The sequence below is a fragment of the Brassica oleracea genome, chromosome C8 (genome assembly GCF_000695525.1).
Source record: "Brassica oleracea var. oleracea cultivar TO1000 chromosome C8, BOL, whole genome shotgun sequence".
NCBI lineage: Eukaryota > Viridiplantae > Streptophyta > Magnoliopsida > Brassicales > Brassicaceae > Brassica > Brassica oleracea.
In genome coordinates this window covers 23,295,828-23,314,591 of record NC_027755.1, presented here as the reverse complement: position 1 = coordinate 23,314,591, position 18,764 = coordinate 23,295,828, and the positions used below count along the sequence as shown (strand labels likewise).

The following is an 18,764-nucleotide window of genomic DNA, read 5'->3' as shown; positions in this document are numbered from 1 at the left end:
CTTCTTCAAATTGCAAAGAGCACAAGCACAGGAAAAAAAATCATAATTTTTGTTTTCACTTATATAACATTTCTTCACCTTTACGCACGGATTTTATTACACTGCTATAAGCAATGGAGAACTATATTCATATAAGATTCACATCAATTCATTTTGACAAAGAAGAATTTTAGCCATCTTTAGTTTCGGAATGGACCAACTTCAGTCATATACACTATATTTTCTCTATGATTGAAATCTTACAATTTTAATATATGTGCAGATTTCCATGTGAAAAGGCACGCACACCATTTATCATTCAACCTATAACTTTTTCCAAAGTAAACACTATAATCCCCGTTTGGTTAGCTCCACAAACTAATCTCTTTGGATCAGTTTACTAAAAAATATGGATACTAATGTCAGAAAAGAATATAAACACTATCAACAGCAAATATTGGCACAAGACTATTTGGTTCAAGGAACATATTCCACGTAATGCGTTTATATCATGGCTGGCTTTGCGGAGAAGACTGCCAACCAAGGATCGCTTGAGGCGTTGGGGGTTAAATGTCTCAGGAACGTGCGTCCTTTGTAATCTGGAAATAGAGAGTCACCATCATCTCTTCTTTGAGTGCTCTTTCTCTCGTTTGATATGGGAGCCTTTTGCTGCTGAAGTTTGGATTTCTCCTCCGGCTGATCTACACTCTGTTGCAACCTGGATCAATCAACCTCGCGTCAACGCAGATGCGCATGCTACTCCAGTCATCAAGCTCTACTTTCAGTCAGCCATCTACCTGATGTGGAAAGAGCATAATGCTCGTTTGTTCACAGCTGTCTCCTCACCTTCATCAGTCATCCTTGCCTCTCTGGACCGTATGATGCGTGACCGTCTCCTCTCTTACCCGGCAAGTTCTTCTTTCTCCTCTTCTATACTTCTTTTTTATCTTTCTTGTATAAAACCTCCTTAAGGTTTTTTTACCTTGAGTTGTTGTTGGTTGTTTTTGTTTCCTTGCTGTAATAAGTTGTTTAAAAACAACAGTGTAACCTTTCAGAAAATGATAATCTTAACATCTTACCAAAAAAAAACAACAAATATTGACTTATTTATGTGAATATATATTTTATTTTAAATCATTTTAGTGGACGAAGAAAACACCATAATTTGTACAACAAATTTTTTTAGATTCACCTCATCTTACTCACCATTTTAATTACATAATTTTACATGAGCCTTTTCACTCTCCCCGGTTATTTTCTCTTTATTTATAACTACAATATAAAGTTATAAACTATATATATTATAAATTAATAATTTATTTACCCTTGAAGTCTAGCGATTAAAAATAGAATATAATTCAGTATAGATATATGATTCTATTAATAAATTAGCAGTTACAAATTTGAAATTTCTAGAAATATCAAAAATCGTATGTTAGCTATCTTCTAAATGACGTCTATTTCTAATTTTTTTTGGATGAGAATATTTTGGCTGAGGTGAATAGTCTCAAAAGCCTTGAATTTAGTCTCTTTTATATAGTAGGATAATTTGGAGATGTTGTGTTGTGAAGTGGTCTTTCGCATGTGAATATTTGTAATTTTATTGGATTTATGGTGAGGTAAGACGCTGTAGCAGAGAGAAACAATACAACTCCGAGGTCAATGCATCATGACAAATAGTTCTATGTAGAGTACGATAGGGAGAATAAATGATTCAACCATGACCGCACATTGAGTTTAGTGAGATAATAAATATTTTCCTAGGTAGAGTTTAGTGAGATTCTATATGTACTCTTTGATATACACTTTTCCGCAAATATTGCTATAATAATGAGTAATTCGGCAAAAATTTTGTTCTTTTCTTATTATAATGGTTCTTTGTTTGTACTTTGTTAGCATATATCATCAAATATGGGTCAAGACTTTCTCCTCCTCTGGTTATATTGATTTACTGTTTTTTGAACAACTGGTTGTATTGGTTTACAAAATACTAAATTTTGGTAATGTGACCAACAGAGATGGCCATATCAAAATAATTAATAGTAGCTTGGGAAAATCCCCTATATATTATTCGAGAAGCATTACAACATTTTTTTGTAGACACATGTTATCACTATAATGATTCTTAGAATCTTTAGAAAAATATGTTGGTCCATCTAAATATATAATAAGCTTTTTATTAAACTAACAATAAATACATTATTAATGTGCTTTATTATTTCCTTAAATAAAATTACGGAATTTTTTAATGTGGCTAATATATATATGACAATTAATGATTTGAAATAATAAATATTTGATAAAAATAAATGTATCTTATATTATATTTGTTTAGTTTTAAACTATTAAAATAAATTAAACAACCATAGTAACTATATAATAAAAATTATTATTTTTCTTTATATGTTATATTTTGAATTTTTTAAAATGAGTATAAATTATTAAAACTGTTAAAAGTCTCACATTCAAATTTTGTGATCCGTGGTTTAAATGTTTTGTTATGACAAGATACAAACGATTAAAAAGTATAAAAGTTGAAAGATATATATATATATATATATATATTCCATATAAAAAATACATAAATATCTTAATTTTGAAATTTACTGTAAACAATCTTTTTGATAAAAATTTGAAAAAATATTGACAACTTAATTTTAAAAATATTATTAACTACTTGATCTATTAATTCCACAGTGAAAATTTTGTTATTAGTAATTTAAAATTTTGGTATAACAGATACAAATGAAGGAAAAAAATATAAGCAAAAAAACATCATTTAATAAATATTAATATTAAAATATACTATATATGCCACTATTATATAAATTTAATTATATACCATATCAAATAGAAAAAATATTTTTTGGATTAATAATTTTTTTTTATATGTTTGCATCAATTTAATTATATAAGTAGTAGTTACTGACTTTTAATTATTCAATATATATTTATTATTTCATAATATGTTAAAAACATAAAATATATAAAATAATTTTTATATATGATATTCATCCCGCGCAAGGCGCAGATCTTAATCTAGTTTGTAGTATTTGGGCTTTAGTGGACTTGAAGTAAAGTAATTTTTTGCCATAAATACACAAAAGTATTGGCTTTGTATTTTGAATTTTCATTTGCTTTCATTTTCAATGATTTGTAATAGTATTTTTCATTTTAATGATTATTTTTAAAAATTATGTAATATTATTATTTGGGCAATTCTTGTAAATAGTTTTTTAAAAGTTTTTATCACAAAAATAGTTGCAGAAATAAAATGACCAAAATGGTCCTTTTTTATTTTGAAATTTATAATATTTATTTTTTTAATTTGAAATCTCATCCCCTAAACTCACCCCTTAATTCCAAATTGTACGTCTATATTAGTTAATCATAAGGATATAAATACATATTTTATTCTTTAATAAAACCTCCTTGAGATCTGTCTTAAGCGATGAAGAAAACCCTAGCTTCCTTCCAAGACGACACTTGACCATATGGGTTTACTCTAACTGTTACAATGCATAAAATCAAATCGGCCTTTTCTTTATTTTCAGTGACCAAAGAGTAAAAATATGTTTTAGAAAACCATCTTCTTATTTAAACTATAATATATCAAAGTTAAACTTAACTATATTGTATCTTGTTTTTTTCTTGCAAATATGTTTTATCTTAATGTTTTGTTTGTTATTCAAGGATTGGAAAACATAAAGAAGTTGTAAGATTTTAATTATATGCATACAATTGTCATAAAAGTTATCTCATGACAGTAAAACAACAGTAAAATTGTAAATGTAATTTTCTCTCGGAAGACTTATATATACTTCTAAACATGATCCAGCCCGTAAGACTGGATCAAATGAATCAATATCAAAACTAAAAGGCGACGCCCTTTGATTGGGTTATCAACACCATTGAAGAAAAAAAGAAATTGATCATCGCCTTAACTTTAGATTCGAAATCCTAATTCGTATTCTGGTGGACATGGTGAGATATCCTTGAAATACAAAGCGACAGAGACTTGCCGGTGGAGACATGAGACTTTCGATTGGATTTTATTGCCAGAGCTTTCGATTCTTCACTGGAGGTTTTCGGGTTTGCTTGCAAGTAAGTTTAGACGAAGATGTTGAGCAATCGATATATATATATATCTATGAGGATAAAAAGAGGGAGGTGGAACGAAACTATTAAGAAGGAATCAAAGAGCACCATTGATTGAGTTCACCGTAACGGACATCACGAAGAACCTAGATGGTGAAGACGAAGTGGAACCCGATTGATGCTTCGTATAGTATGATTCTCTCTGTAGTTGTATGACGTGTTAAAATACTTGTCCCTGATTGGTAGATTTTTTTTTTGAGGACGTGGACACCTCCCCATGGATTATATCTCACTTTTAGTATCTTATGATATATAAATAAAATATAAATTAATAGCAAAATGTAAATTGATAAATGTTGAAGAGTATAAAATATATAGCACAAGATTTTAAATAGTATACAAAACAATTCTAATATGCATTATTATAAATTTTGATCCATAAAAATGTGTATAATACAATTGACGGTTTGCAAAAAAAAAAGAATTACTCAATATAAAGGATAAATTATTGTATTTAGAAATGTCATATTAATAATTATTCAATACATGTAAATTATAAAACTATATACTATTACTTATACAAATAAATATCCATTTATAAGAAATAAAATAAACACACGCGCGGGTCAAGGTAATAATTCTTTAATTCTAACTCTAGTATATCGGAGTTACATAATTGACATTATAAGTCAAGACGACCTTATTTTTATTCTACATGAGTCGTGCATGATTTTTTTTTTTTTGATGTAAATGTTAAATTTTATATCAAAGTTTTAAGTTTTTGATAGCAGTTACAAAAAATACTAGGAGCAAAAAAGACCAAAAACCTAAACACCAAGAAGAAAGAAGAAACAACATTGGAAGATCAGAAGACATAACATTAACATTTAAACACAAGCACAAAAGATACTACAGCATTGCCGAATGGGTTCAGAGCTTTTGATAAAATATGAGACCACGCTCGGTAGAAATCGGCTTGCCCATAACGCTACTCCAAAAGATTGACACCGACCACACACAGCTTTGCATAGACCGGCTGAAGGAATCAAGCCGCCAACTACCACTGGTAAAGGAGCTTGAGACCCGAGCTAAGAACCTCTACTTGTATCAAGCACACTAGAGCGCCAATCTGGCTTGACGTTCCAGGACCACCAAAGTCACACTTATGCTTGGCTCCAGAACATAGTGCGAGCAGATGCAAGAAGACAGGGAGCGATGATAGTCACATCCTGAGCCGCTCGCCCAAACCTACAATATAGAGATCGATCAGCCCTCCATTGGTGACCAAGCGACCAGACAATGGAGCTGTGATGGCCAATCAGCACATGAGTCTCCTTCAAGAAAATAGAGCTTCGAGACTCAAATGCCCTGCAAGGTAACTAAGATTCTCTCTGTTTCCTAAATATTTGGAATTATGAGGTTTTATACATATTGAGTTTATGGTGCATTGTTTCTTGTAATATACTCTTTATCTTCATTCAACATGCTGTGGTTTCCTTAAGAAAGACACTCGACCTCATAATTAACTGATTCCACTGTGCATTTGACAGGCTATCGAATGGATGAAGAGGATCCTGATTCCAAGAGTTTGCAAATCCAGTTTTCCAGAAGCCCAGGTCTAAGACCAGGGGCAACGTGAAGAAAGGAGGTGATGAGTTGAGATACTTTTGAGGCAAATCAACCAAAATAGTAACTTATTGTTTTCTCTAGAGCCTAATATTCAGATCCTTAGTAGCACTCACTCAAAGCTATAGAGATGTATGAATAGACACAAAAGTCCAGGAGTTGAGTTTATTGGAATCTAAACTTAGACACTGTAAAATAAGTACTGATGGTCTATAAGAATATCTCAATGCATACATGTTCTTCATTATTGTCTTGATACTCTAGTTTTAAACTGTTTAAGTGAGCCAAAAGAGGTGAGAAACTATATAGAAATGATATTATTTTTTCATTAAAAAAAAAAGACTCAACGTGATTGAGACAGGGGCTTGAGTAATAGATATCAGCGACCAGCTGCAACTTGCATGCTTGCTACATTCTTGATGCTGTCATAGCCAGTGCTACTTGTATTGCCTTGCGCTGATAAGACTCCAACACCGACCAAGTTCTCAGTCTCGTCCCCAGGATACTGATCTGACCACTGATGTTTGGCTTTTGTGACTCTCAAGCCCTCAAGCTTTGCAGCTACTTCCGTCATCAGTGGCCTTTCCTCTCCTGTCACTCTTGTACACTCCATAGCAACTCTGACAGCTTCATTGATCTCCTTCCAGCTATTCTCGTTGATTATTTTCGCATCTATAACCTCGTGCAACCTGTTCTCTTTCATGGCAGACGAAATGTAGTTCACCAGATGTTTTGACTGTTGTGGCCTTTCGAAGCACAATGCCTTTTGGCCAGTGAGAAGTTCCATGACAACTACCCCAAAGCTATAAACATCACTCTTTTCGTTTAACAGTCCTGTATGGTAATATTCTGGGTCTAAGTAGCCTATAGTACCTTGGACCATGGTAGTGAGCTGCTCTTTATCCATCGGTATTAGTCTTGAAGCCCCAAAGTCAGCTACCTTTGCAGTTAAGTTCTCATCCAGGAGAATATTAGCAGTCTTGACGTCTCGGTGGATGATTGGAATAGAAGCAGATGAGTGAAGATAAGCAAGAGTTCCAGCAATTTCCACTGCTATTCTCAGGCGTTGTTCCCATGTTAGAGAAGGACCAAACAAGGAACCATGCAAGTGATCGAAAAGGGTGCCGCTGTTAATGAACTCATAGACCAGCAAGGGAACTTCTGTCTCCAGACAACATCCTAGGAGCTTGACCACGTTCCTGTGGTTGATTTGGGAAAGCACTAGCACCTCGTTGATGAACTGCTCTACTTGGCTGTTGTCTCCGAGCCGAGCTTTCTTTATAGCAACTATGGAGTTGTCTGGTAATATCCCTTTGTAGACGGTTCCTTGTCCCCCCTGGCCAAGGATTCTGCTCTTGTCGTAGCCATTGGTTGATGTCTTCATGCCTTCTTCCGTAAAGATTTTTACATTAGCATTTGATGTCCCTGGTCCTGAGAGTCTCTGTACTAACATGCCGCCACCATTTTGTTCGAAGAATTTTTGTCGGAGCTCAGCTGCCTTCCGGTGCTTCATTCTCTGTTGTACACAGCTAATGATAAGCAGGATGGACAAGAAGCCGATGGTTGTTCCTGATCACATCACACATAGATGATTAGACACACAAAGATGATTACATCTGGGAAACAATAAGTCCAGAAGGATGCTTACCAAGAAGAATAGTAGCCCATCCAAAGTCTTTATGCTTGCATTTCATAGTGGTTGTATCTAAGCGGTAACCAGACTGGCACTTACAATCGAAGCCTCCAACCTTGTCTCTACAGGTGCTGGGATCCGAGCAGTTATGTTTATGGATAGTACTATTAGTAGTACACTCATTGATGTCTGGCACAAGGGAAAAGGCATAAGAGATGTATCAGGAAAACAATGAACTCTCAAAAAAAGAAAGTAGTATTAAGATAAGACCAATTTGAAGTGTACCTTGGCAACCATGTTCATTTGAAAGGTAAGGATTTCCTTCAAAACCTTCTAAACATTTGCAGTTATACCCGGTTCCACGAGTAGAATTGAAACATGTGCTGTTAAACATACCACATATGCTTCTGTTTCCAACTTGCTCGCATGTCTGGTTTCCGATAGACCAGTCCAGTACCAGAGGGAACTCATTGACATTCCGTAGGTTCTTAAGATCTTCCAAAGCATCAAAGTGAAAAGTACCATTTTCGGCGAGAAAGGCATATGTGCAAGGATTAAAGTCATACACAGAAGTCATGTTCTGCAAACGAGATGAGCGAGTTTGGAATGAATAGCTATCATACGGGTCAGAGACATCTGTCCTGCAGCAACCTGCGCCATTACAGTCTCCATTTGCCAGAGGTGGAAAGTTACACGCTGACAAACATCCAGTTGAGTAATTTTGCGGTCCAAAAGTGCTCAGAAGTGCTACAGCGTTACAGCCTACTACATTAAACTTGTTTTTGTGGGAGAGAGATAAACTACCCAGCCTGTAAGTGTAGTAACGACTACCATTCGAATTTCCTTGGCTATCGTAGCAAGCGTAGGAAGTATTAGTCATGACGCGTAGCTCCCCGCTATGAGAAATGTTGATTACTTCAATATTATTTCGAAAGAATAGCTTCTCTTTATCGTTACATGTGAGATTGAAACTAGGGTCGTCAGCATAGTAACAACCTTGAGAAGTGCCGAAAGGGTACTCAATTGTGACGTTGCCACATCTAGTTTGGCAATCCTTGCGAGGTTGCCCGTTGACCAACTCCATACATGCAAGGTAGAAGAAAACAGCCACCAAGATCAGACGCTGCACCTTCATCTTCGACCTCTCTTCTCTTTATCTCTCAAAATTTGTCTCTCTGCAAGTTTCCTCCAACCTCCAGTCTTGAGATGCTCTTTTGGCTTGTTTTCATTGACCCAATCTCTTAATACTATTATTTAACTATAGACCAAATCAATGTACCAACTTGTTTTGCATCCCCGAAGTCTTTGTTTCTGTCATTTAGTTTTGTAGGACACAAAAGACCAAGACTTTGGTGATTACCAGGAATATTCATATCGTCATATGTATGACTCATGATCGTAACGCATCTCTGTTAGAGTATGTCCACTTGTAAGAGAACCACCAAACTATTTAATAGATAAAAAAATGTTATTTTGTGATAAAATAAGTATTTTTTGTGCTCTATTTATTAGAATTGTCCATAATTTGATCATAGTAAAATTTTAAATCATAAAAAAAATTGAACTGACAGATAATGTAAAAATATTTCTTTTTTTTTTGGTTGTGTTTTTCAAATGAAAACTTTTTTCTCCTTTTCTTTCTATATTTTCGTCAATCTTTCTTCAACTTTCTCTATTTTTCTATTTTTTTTGTCCAGATTCTGCTAGAATAGCAAGGGGTAATTAATTGTAATGTTACTTTGCAAGTTGACTTTTTCCATATGAGTAATTAGTTTGAAGTTAAATAACTCCAGTTATTCTACTTCATCTGTTTCGTAAAATTTATTTGAAATAAATAAAATTATTTATAAGATCAATGTATTTTGTAATTGATATTAAATTAAAAGTAAGTATAAATTTCGCTAAAATTTAAAATCATAACTTATATAAAAGTTTTTCTTTTCAAAATAACACTTTTTATTAAAAAAACAAAATATCTTTCAGTGATTACAAATTTTCAAAGAAAGAAGTAGGCAATGATATTTATGTGTAAGCAGGATAATATTTCCTTGATCTCCAAGATGTCTTTTTATGTGTTTAGAGAGTCCAATGGGAGTCTTGGGAATCCTTAGGGAAAAAATAATTAAATAATCAGTGGACTCCACCAAAAGCTACGGATTCAATCATTAAAATTCATAAATAAAGATTCTTTCTTAGCGAATCTTTGCACTATTTGCAGATCCCCACGACACGGGACGATACGCGATTGGTTGATAGATATATTTTTTTTTATCTGAAAAAGAAAAAAAAAATACTTAAAAAATCAAAATACACTTTTTTTAAAGAATTTTCTTTGGTTAACACCATTGCAGGTGTTCTTAGATTAGAGCTTTGACTTTGCGTTAAAAAAAAAGAGCTTAGACTTTATGTATTAAGGGCGTGTCCGTGCTTGCGCGCTATTTGTTGCGTGTGATTTTGCTGTGGTGATGCTGTTTTGTCGTAGTGTATTTTTTTTTTTGTTAACTTTATCAGTAGTATTTTTCGCACGTGTATTTTGTTGGTGTTGTCATTGTGTTATACAGTAATATGTGATTGGTACCGATGCAGAAATGTTCTTCGCTGTCTTGATACTCTGGATTTTAACTGTTTAGGTGGACGAAAGGGGTGATAAGAAATACATAAACGATATTCCATCCAATTCAAAATGATACATGTTTTAGTTTATTCACATAAATTAATAAAACATACTCCCTCCGTTCCTAAACGATAGATTTTTTAGTATATTCACACATATTAAGAAAACACATTAAACTACCATAATAAATGTATTGTTTTCCGTAATTTTCAATTTTCGATAACTTTTAACCAATAGTAATTCAATAAAATCAATTAATTTTTTTGAAGTTTACAATTTTTTCATAGAAAATACAAAAAATACATCTTTTTGAAACAAACTTTTTCCCTAAAAAATCTATCATTAAGTAACGGAGGGAGTACTTAATTTTAATATTAAATGCATAATTTTCTGTGATTATCTATTTCCTATAATTTTAAACCAATAAAAATTCAAAAAATGTAATTAATTTTTTGTTGATTCAGCTGCATCAGCTATCGCAGTATCAACAAGCTACTTTATGTTGCTTGCTACCTTAACCTAGTTTGTAGTATTTGAGCTTTAGTGGACTTGAAGTAAAGTAATTTTTTGCCATAAATACACAAAAGTATTGGCTTTGTATTTTGAATTTTCATTTGCTTTCATTTTCAATGATTTGTAATAGTATTTTTCATTTTAATGATTATTTTTAAAAATTATGTAATATTATTATTTGGGCAATTCTTGTAAATAGTTTTTTTTTAAAGTTTTTATCACAAAAATAGTTGTAGAAATAAAATGACCAAAATGGTCCATTTTTATTTTGAAATTTATAATATTTATTTTTTAATTTGAAATCTCATCCCCTAAACTCACCCTTTAATTCCAAATTGTACGTCTATATTAGTTAATCGTAAGGATATAAATACATATTTTATTCTTTAATAAAACCTCCTTGAGATCTGTCTTAAGCGATGAAGAAAACCCTAGCTTTCCTTCCAAGACGACACTTGACCATATGGGTTTACTCAAACTGTTACAATGCATAAAATCAAATCGGCCTTTTCTTTATTTTCAGTGACCAAAGAGTAAAAATATGTTTTAGAAAACCATCTTCTTATTTAAACTATAATATATCAAAGTTAAACTTAACTATATTGTATCTTGTTTTTTTCTTGCAAATATGTTTTATCTTAATGTTTTGTTTGTTATTCAAGGATTGGAAAACATAAAGAAGTTGTAAGATTTTAATTATATGCATACAATTGTCATAAAAGTTATTTCATGACAGTAAAACAACAGTAAAATTGTAAATGTAATTTTCTCTCGGAAGACTTATATATACTTCTAAACATGATCCAGCAATAAGTATTTACCTATATTAAAACATCTTTTAAAACATTTTCCAAGAAATAAGCATCTAATAAAGAGTATCAATGTTCATAATCTTAGCCAGCAGAAGACATCATGTTTCTCTCCTCTTCCTCCCAAGCTATACAACATCCTTGTAATATGTCTTGAACATATTCAGGTCTAAAGAGTAGGTCAGTTGAATTACATGACATGTCATGTTTCTCTATTCTTATAAGTCAAATGTATTTTGTAACTTATCTTTTATTCTACGGACTATGGTCGACCTTCTCATGTTTGTTGTTAAATAAGTGGATCCTTTTGAACTGTAATAATTCTTCGCCATCTCAAAAATTTGCAATCACAACAAAATATGGAAGTATATAGGAATTGCGAACTGCAACCTGTCAAACATTCAGAAAATCTTAGAGATACAGTAATGGACAATCCATTACCTGTTTAAAGGGTGTCAAACCGAGCAACCGCAAGGAGTGTGGGAGAGGATACAAAATTTATTCATCCGCCGTACTGGCTACCCTAAGTGAAGTCATACTATGCTTTTGAAATATGGAACTATTAATGTACACACTGCATAAAAACAAACCACTTCAAAACTAAGCAGCTATCCCGGAAGAATCAATCCAAACGCAATAGTTTGTAATGTATACCTTACTGAAAGAAGAATCATATCTGTAATGCCTAATGCTTCAGGCGTTGACTTGCATCTCCCTTCTAGCCTAACCTTCTTGTCTCTCACATGCGGTAGAAGACACCGAGCCCACTAAGTAGGTATTCTACCAATCTGCTACATAGATATGGAAAGTCAACATAGCAAACTAAAAAGTGTGAAAAATAAGATGACTTTAAACACATCTCTCCTGAATCCTTTGTACGTAGAGAACCTGACGATATCAGAAGCAGTACGTAAAGATGGCCTTCCCCATCCAAAGCGCTTTGCAGTTTAAGAGTTTATGCTTACAGCTTACTATTTGGAAACTTGGAACAGCCCACGAACCCCCACTCATTCTCTGAAAGACACTCATCTTCCTCCACTCGATGATTCCATCCTTCTGAGCTGGGCTTAGTTTTTAGAAAAGTAAAAAGGGTACAAAATCTGATGCAGTTGATAGACAAATCTTAATCCTTTTCACAACCAGTATTTATTCAAGAGGCGAAAGTATTTATTCTAAGTTCAATACGTTCAAAGTTTGTAAGTTATTTTATATATACAATACTTACAGTCTCTTTTTCTTTTTCTTGAGTAAAGCCAACATGTAAAGGCACAAGATGATCCAAAAGTGTATACCTTTTTGCCTTCTTTCTGGAGCTTACCACTTACGGCATATTGACACTTCTTCATGTTTTCATTCAGAGAGCCATCTTATCTTCACACCTTACAGCAATCGCTACCGCACTTCAACCTAATCGAAACAAAACAAAAAATTGTAAGAACCCGTAAGACTGGATCAAATGAATCAATATCAAAACTAAAAGGCGACGCCCTTTGATTGGGTTATCAACACCATTGAAGAAAAAAAGAAATTGATCATCGCCTTAACTTTAGATTCGAAATCCTAATTCGTATTCTGGTGGACATGGTGAGATATCCTTGAAATACAAAGCGACAGAGACTTGCCGGTGGAGACATGAGACTTTCGATTGGATTTTATTGCCAGAGCTTTCGATTCTTCACTGGAGGTTTTCGGGTTTGCTTGCAAGTAAGTTTAGAAAGGAGGTGATGAGTTGAGATACTTTTGAGGCAAATCAACCAAAATAGTAACTTATTGTTTTCTCTAGAGCCTAATATTCAGATCCTTAGTAGCACTCACTCAAAGCTATAGAGATGTATGAATAGACACAAAAGTCCAGGAGTTGAGTTTATTGGAATCTAAACTTAGACACTGTAAAATAAGTACTGATGGTCTGTCTAGTAAGAATATCTCAATGCATACATGTTCTTCATTATTGTCTTGATACTCTAGTTTTAAACTGTTTAAGTGAGCCAAAAGAGGTGAGAAACTATATAGAAATGATATTATCTTTTCATTAAAAAAAAAGAGTTAGACATGATTTTGACAGAGCCTTGACTAATATATCTCAGCGACCAGCTTCCATGTGCATGCTTGCTACATTCTTGATGCTATCATAGCCAGTGCTACTTGTATCGCCTTGCGCTGATAAGACTCCAACACCGACCAAGTTCTCAGTCTCGTCCCCAGGATACTGATCCGACCACTGATGTTTGCTTTTCGTGACTCTCAAGCCCTCAAGCTTTGCAGCTACTTCCGTCATCAATGGCCTTTCCTCTCCCGTCATTCTTGTACACTCCATAGCAACTCTGACAGCTTCCTCTATCTCCTTCCAGTTATTCTCGTTGATTACTTTCTCGTCAATAACCTCGTGGAACCTATTCTCTTTCATGGCAGAAGCAATGTAATGCACCAGATGTTTTGACTGCAGTGGCCTTTCGAAGCACAATGCCTTTTGGCCTGAGAGCAGTTCCATAAGGACTACCCCAAAGCTATAGACATCACTCTTTTCATTCAACAACCCTGTGTTGTAGTATTCTGGATCTAAGTAGCCTAGAGTTCCTTGCACCATGGTTGTGAGCTGCTCCTTGTCCATTGGAATCAGCCTTGAAGCACCAAAGTCAGCTACCTTTGCAGTTAAGCGACTCCAACACCGACCAAGTTCTCAGTCTCGTCCCCAGGATACTGATCCGACCACTGATGTTTGCTTTTCGTGACTCTCAAGCCCTCAAGCTTTGCAGCTACTTCCGTCATCAATGGCCTTTCCTCTCCCGTCATTCTTGTACACTCCATAGCAACTCTGACAGCTTCCTCTATCTCCTTCCAGTTATTCTCGTTGATTACTTTCTCGTCAATAACCTCGTGGAACCTATTCTCTTTCATGGCAGAAGCAATGTAATGCACCAGATGTTTTGACTGCAGTGGCCTTTCGAAGCACAATGCCTTTTGGCCTGAGAGCAGTTCCATAAGGACTACCCCAAAGCTATAGACATCACTCTTTTCATTCAACAACCCTGTGTTGTAGTATTCTGGATCTAAGTAGCCTAGAGTTCCTTGCACCATGGTTGTGAGCTGCTCCTTGTCCATTGGAATCAGCCTTGAAGCACCAAAGTCAGCTACCTTTGCAGTTAAGCTCTCATCCAGGAGAATATTAGCAGTCTTGACGTCTCGGTGGATGATTGGAATAGAAGCAGATGAGTGAAGATAAGCAAGAGTTCCAGCAATTTCCACTGCTATTCTCAGGCGTTGTTCCCATGTTAGAGAAGGACCAAACAAGGAACCATGCAAGTGATCGAAAAGGGTGCCGCTGTTAATGAACTCATAGACCAGCAAGGGAACTTCTGTCTCCAGACAACATCCTAGGAGCTTGACCACGTTCCTGTGGTTGATTTGGGAAAGCACTAGCACTTCGTTGATGAACTGCTCTACTTGGCTGTTGTCTCCAAGCCGAGCTTTCTTTATTGCGACTATGGAGTTGTCAGGTAATATCCCTTTGTAGACTGTTCCTTGGCCTCCCTGGCCCAGGATTCTGCTCTTGTCATAACCATTGGTTGATGTCTTCATGCCTTCTTCGGTAAAGATTTTTACATTAGCATTAGATGTCCCTGGTCCTGAGAGTCTCTGTATTAACATGCCGCCACCATTTTGTTCAAAGAATTTTTGTCGGAGCTCAGCTGTCTTCCGGTGCTTCATTTTCTGTTGTACGCAGCTAATGAGAAGCAGGATGGACAAGAAGCCTATGGTTGTTCCTGATCACATCACACAGTAAAAGAAAGAATCAGGAAATAGCGAGGGGAGCTATAGACATGGCTTTTTAAGTTCAGGACGACCCCAAAGTTATAAATAGGAACGGCTTGGGCATTTCAGATACCAGTTAGGGTCAAGTATATGGGGTAGTTCCTATAGGAACGGAAAATTTTTGGTTCGGATAATAAATTAGGAGCACTCTAATACGTAAAAATTGGGTTCATGTTTGGTTCCAATTCCGATTCGGTAGTTTCAGTTAATTTGGATAGTTCAAGTAATATATTGGATATGTATGGTCTAATTAGATGTTTGAATAAAAATCTTCAGATAATTCAGATTATTTTGGATAAAAATATATGATACTTTCAGATAATTTCAGATACAAGTTTAGATACAATGCTTTTTGATAATTAAGCTTTTCAAATACTTTCTTACACTTTTAATAGATTTTGAAACTATATATATATTTGGTCATGTTATTTGTATATATAATTAATATATTTATATATTCGAGTCTTGTTTGGTTCTTGCTAGTTCGGTTTGGTTATTTCAGATATAGAAATATAAGAATCATTTGGGTATTTAAAAATTTTGATCCGGTTTTGGCTTCGGTTATTTCAGTAAATTTTGTTAAGGTTTTCGGTTTAATTTTTTTTGCCCAGGCCTGGTTATAAACATTAGGAGATCATATACACATAGAGATGATAACATCTTGGAAACTACAAGTCCAGAAAAGAAATGAGGGAAGCTTACCAAGAAGAATTGTAGCCCATCCAAAGTCTTTACGCTTGCAACTCATAGTGTTTGTATCTAAGCGGTAACCAGATCGGCATTTACAATAGAAGCCTCCATCCTTGTTTCTACAGGTGCTGGGATCCGAGCAGTTATGTTTATGGATAGTACTAATACATTCATTGATGTCTGACACAGGTAAATAATCCGTTGGATGAAACAAGAAATGTACGACTAAACCGTTGAAAGACGATAGAAAGAAAAAATAAATTAACGTGAAGTGTACCTTGGCAACCCTTTTCATTTGAAAGGTAAGGATTCCCCTCAAAACCTTCTAAACATTTGCAGTTATACCCGGTTCCACGAGTAGAATTGACACATATGCTGTTATTCATACCGCATATGCTTCTGTTTCCAACTTGATCGCATCTCTGGTTTCCAATAGACCAATCCAGTAACACAGGGAACTCTTTGACATTTCTTAGGTTCTTAAGATCTTCCGAAGCATTAAAGTGAAAAGTACCATTTTCGGCTAGAAAGGCGTATTTGCAAGGATTAAAGTCATGCATAACAGTCATGTTCCCAAAGCCAGATGGGCGAGTTTCGAATCCAATGCTATCCAAAGGGACATAGACATCGGTCCTGCAGCAACCTTCACCATTACAGTCCCCATTTCCCGCCGGTGGAGAGTCACATGCTGACAAGCATCCAGTTGAGTAATCTCGCGCTCCAGTAGTGCTCAGAAGTGCAAAAGCGTTATAGCCAACTAAAGTAAACTTGTTGTTGCGGGAGAGAGATAAGTTAGCAAGCGAGTAACTGTAGGAAACCCCATCAGTCACATTTCCTCCGCTATCGTAGCAAGCGTAAGAAATATCATTCCAGACGCGTAGCTCCGTGTGAGAAATGTTGATTACTTTGTTACCACCAAAGATCAACTCTTCTCTCTCGTTACAGGTGATATTGAAACTAGGATCGTCGGCATAGTAACAATCTGGAGAAGTGCCAAAAGGGTACTCGATTGTGACCTTGCCACAACTAGTTTGACAGTCCTTGCGAGGCTGCCCATTGACCAGCTCCGTATATGCATGGTAGTAAAAAACAGCCATCAAGAACACACCATGCACCTTCATCTTCCCACTCTCTCTCTCTTTCACTCTAATTTGTTTCTCTATGAGTTTCCTCTAGCCTCCCGTCTTGAGATGTTCTCTTGACTTATTTTCCTTGACCCAACTCTAATACTACTCCCTTTAACATAAGTCTCTTTAGAAATTTTTTTATTTTTCAAATTATATGATGTTTTCGGTTTTCTATGTAAAATTTATTAACACTTAATGTTATATGACTAATGATAATATACTTTCTATTTTATTATTGGTTGATTTGTGGTTAAGTAAATAATTAATGATGTTTTTGTTTATAAAATATAAAAAATTAATGATTTCTTATTCTATGTGCACAGTTCTAAAACGACTTATATTAAAAGATCGGAAGGAATATTATTTAACTATAGACAAGTCAATGTACCAACTCATTTAGCATCCCGAAGTCTTTGTTTCTGTCATTTAGTTTTGTAGGACACAAAGACCACGACGTTTGTGATTACCAGGAATATTCGTATGTATGGCTCCTGATCATAACACGTTCTCTCTATTATATCATGTCCATTGGTAAAGACCCACCAAAATATCTCACGGGCAAAAATACTAATAGTTTCAATTCTATCGTTAGTTAATTTTAAATTATTAAAAAAGAAATTAAATGAATCACAGGCCGACACATATTGTAAAAGTATTTCTAATCTTTTTGTTGGGTTTCTCAAATAAAAATTCATATCCCTCTTCCTATTTTTTTCCTAGTTTTAATAACTTCTACATACTTTGCAAAAAAAAAAAAAAAATAGCAGTGGGATTACTCTTAGACTATATATATAATAAGTTGTTTTCTGTTGAAAGTTCTAGTGTTACTTTGCTAGCAGATGGCTTTTTCCCCGCTATGGAATATCACATTTAGGTACTATGACTAATTAATTCAGACTAGTAATAGAATGGCAGTTCGTAATTAATTCAAAGTTAAATAACTCTAGTTACTATCTTATACCAATTACAAATTGAGATTATAACGAAGGAGATGCTCCGATCCTAGATCTCCATGATGTCTTTATGTATTTTCATGTGATTATAGTTGGACTAGATAGCTTTTACATTATGGTAATTATATCAATAGTGTCCATCCATAACATTTTTAACATGGTATCATAGTCCTTTATTAGTTATATTCTAGTGAATCGGAGACTCGGAGTTACACCTTATCTTTATATATTCCATATGAGTCGTGCATGATCTGATCTTTAAAAGGAGAAGGCCGAGACAATAATTGGAGGGCCGGACGTTAAAGACGAGGGAGACCAAGATGATGAAGTGAAGTACTGTGTGACTGTGACATATACCAGTGGAGGGGCCGGAAAACGAAAGAGACCAAAATGATGAAGTGAAATTTGACTTTTCGTCAAAAAGAAAAGTCTCTACTGTTTAACTTAACTTAAATGTTTGGGCTTAGAAGAGGAATTGCAAGGCCCCTTTAAGCCTAATCTATTTTAATAGAGTTACAAAATAATACTTACCTATTTTAATAAATTCTTACAGATTTTCATTCATTTTTATCTAATTACTTCATTTATTGTCTTTTCTAATTAATTCATCTTCATTTGTTTCAGAAATACAAAACAAAACTTACATTTTTTTTGAAACACACAAAACAAAACTTACATATTTTTAATTTTTTATTATATTTTTACATTGTTTTTCTACTTTTTCAAACTACTTCATTAATTACATTAACCATAATAATTCGACATCATTTATTTTACGTGTTAACCATAATAATTTCACATGTTTCAATAAAATTATTCTATTCGCGAAGGGAATTCAAACCGGTTATCAAAAAAATATACTTGTTTACAGAGTTAGCTAGATATAGGCATTCATGTACAAGTTCGAGT

The 18,764-nt window shown here is 34.4% G+C and overlaps 2 protein-coding genes and 1 long non-coding RNA gene across 6 annotated transcripts; 1 reads left to right on the top strand and 2 right to left on the bottom strand.

The window, feature by feature from the left end:
* Positions 1–4,879: 4,879 nt before the first annotated feature.
* LOC106311752 lies at positions 4,880–13,163 on the top strand. The gene is made up of 2 exons (XR_001264088.1): positions 4,880–5,725; positions 12,994–13,163. It is a non-coding gene; the product is annotated as an uncharacterized LOC106311752 (long non-coding RNA).
* Positions 5,885–8,488, bottom strand: LOC106311750 (wall-associated receptor kinase 1-like). Its single transcript, XM_013749023.1, has 3 exons — positions 7,622–8,488; positions 7,352–7,525; positions 5,885–7,272 (listed from the first exon to the last, which is right to left on the bottom strand). Exons 1-3 carry the CDS (start codon positions 8,469–8,471, stop codon positions 6,083–6,085), a joined length of 2,214 nt encoding a protein of 737 aa, XP_013604477.1. The 5' UTR covers positions 8,472–8,488; the 3' UTR covers positions 5,885–6,082.
* On the bottom strand, positions 11,202–16,997 carry LOC106311751 (wall-associated receptor kinase 5-like). 4 transcript variants are annotated; one of them, XR_001264086.1, is made up of 5 exons: positions 12,818–12,990; positions 12,565–12,679; positions 12,161–12,372; positions 11,927–12,060; positions 11,202–11,846 (listed from the first exon to the last, which is right to left on the bottom strand). XR_001264086.1 is itself a non-coding variant. In XM_013749025.1 (4 exons), the coding sequence occupies exons 1-4, from the start codon at positions 16,894–16,896 to the stop codon at positions 13,356–13,358; spliced, it is 2,202 nt and encodes a 733-aa protein (XP_013604479.1). In that variant the 5' UTR covers positions 16,897–16,997; the 3' UTR covers positions 13,163–13,355. The 4 variants fall into 4 exon arrangements, 2 of the variants coding, with proteins under 2 accessions (XP_013604479.1, XP_013604478.1); XR_001264085.1 differs by having other exon boundaries at positions 11,203–11,846; positions 12,498–12,679; XM_013749025.1 differs by lacking the exons at positions 11,202–11,846; positions 11,927–12,060; positions 12,161–12,372; positions 12,565–12,679; positions 12,818–12,990 and adding exons at positions 13,163–13,903; positions 14,395–15,036; positions 15,788–15,955; positions 16,053–16,997.
* Positions 16,998–18,764: the final 1,767 nt, after the last annotated feature.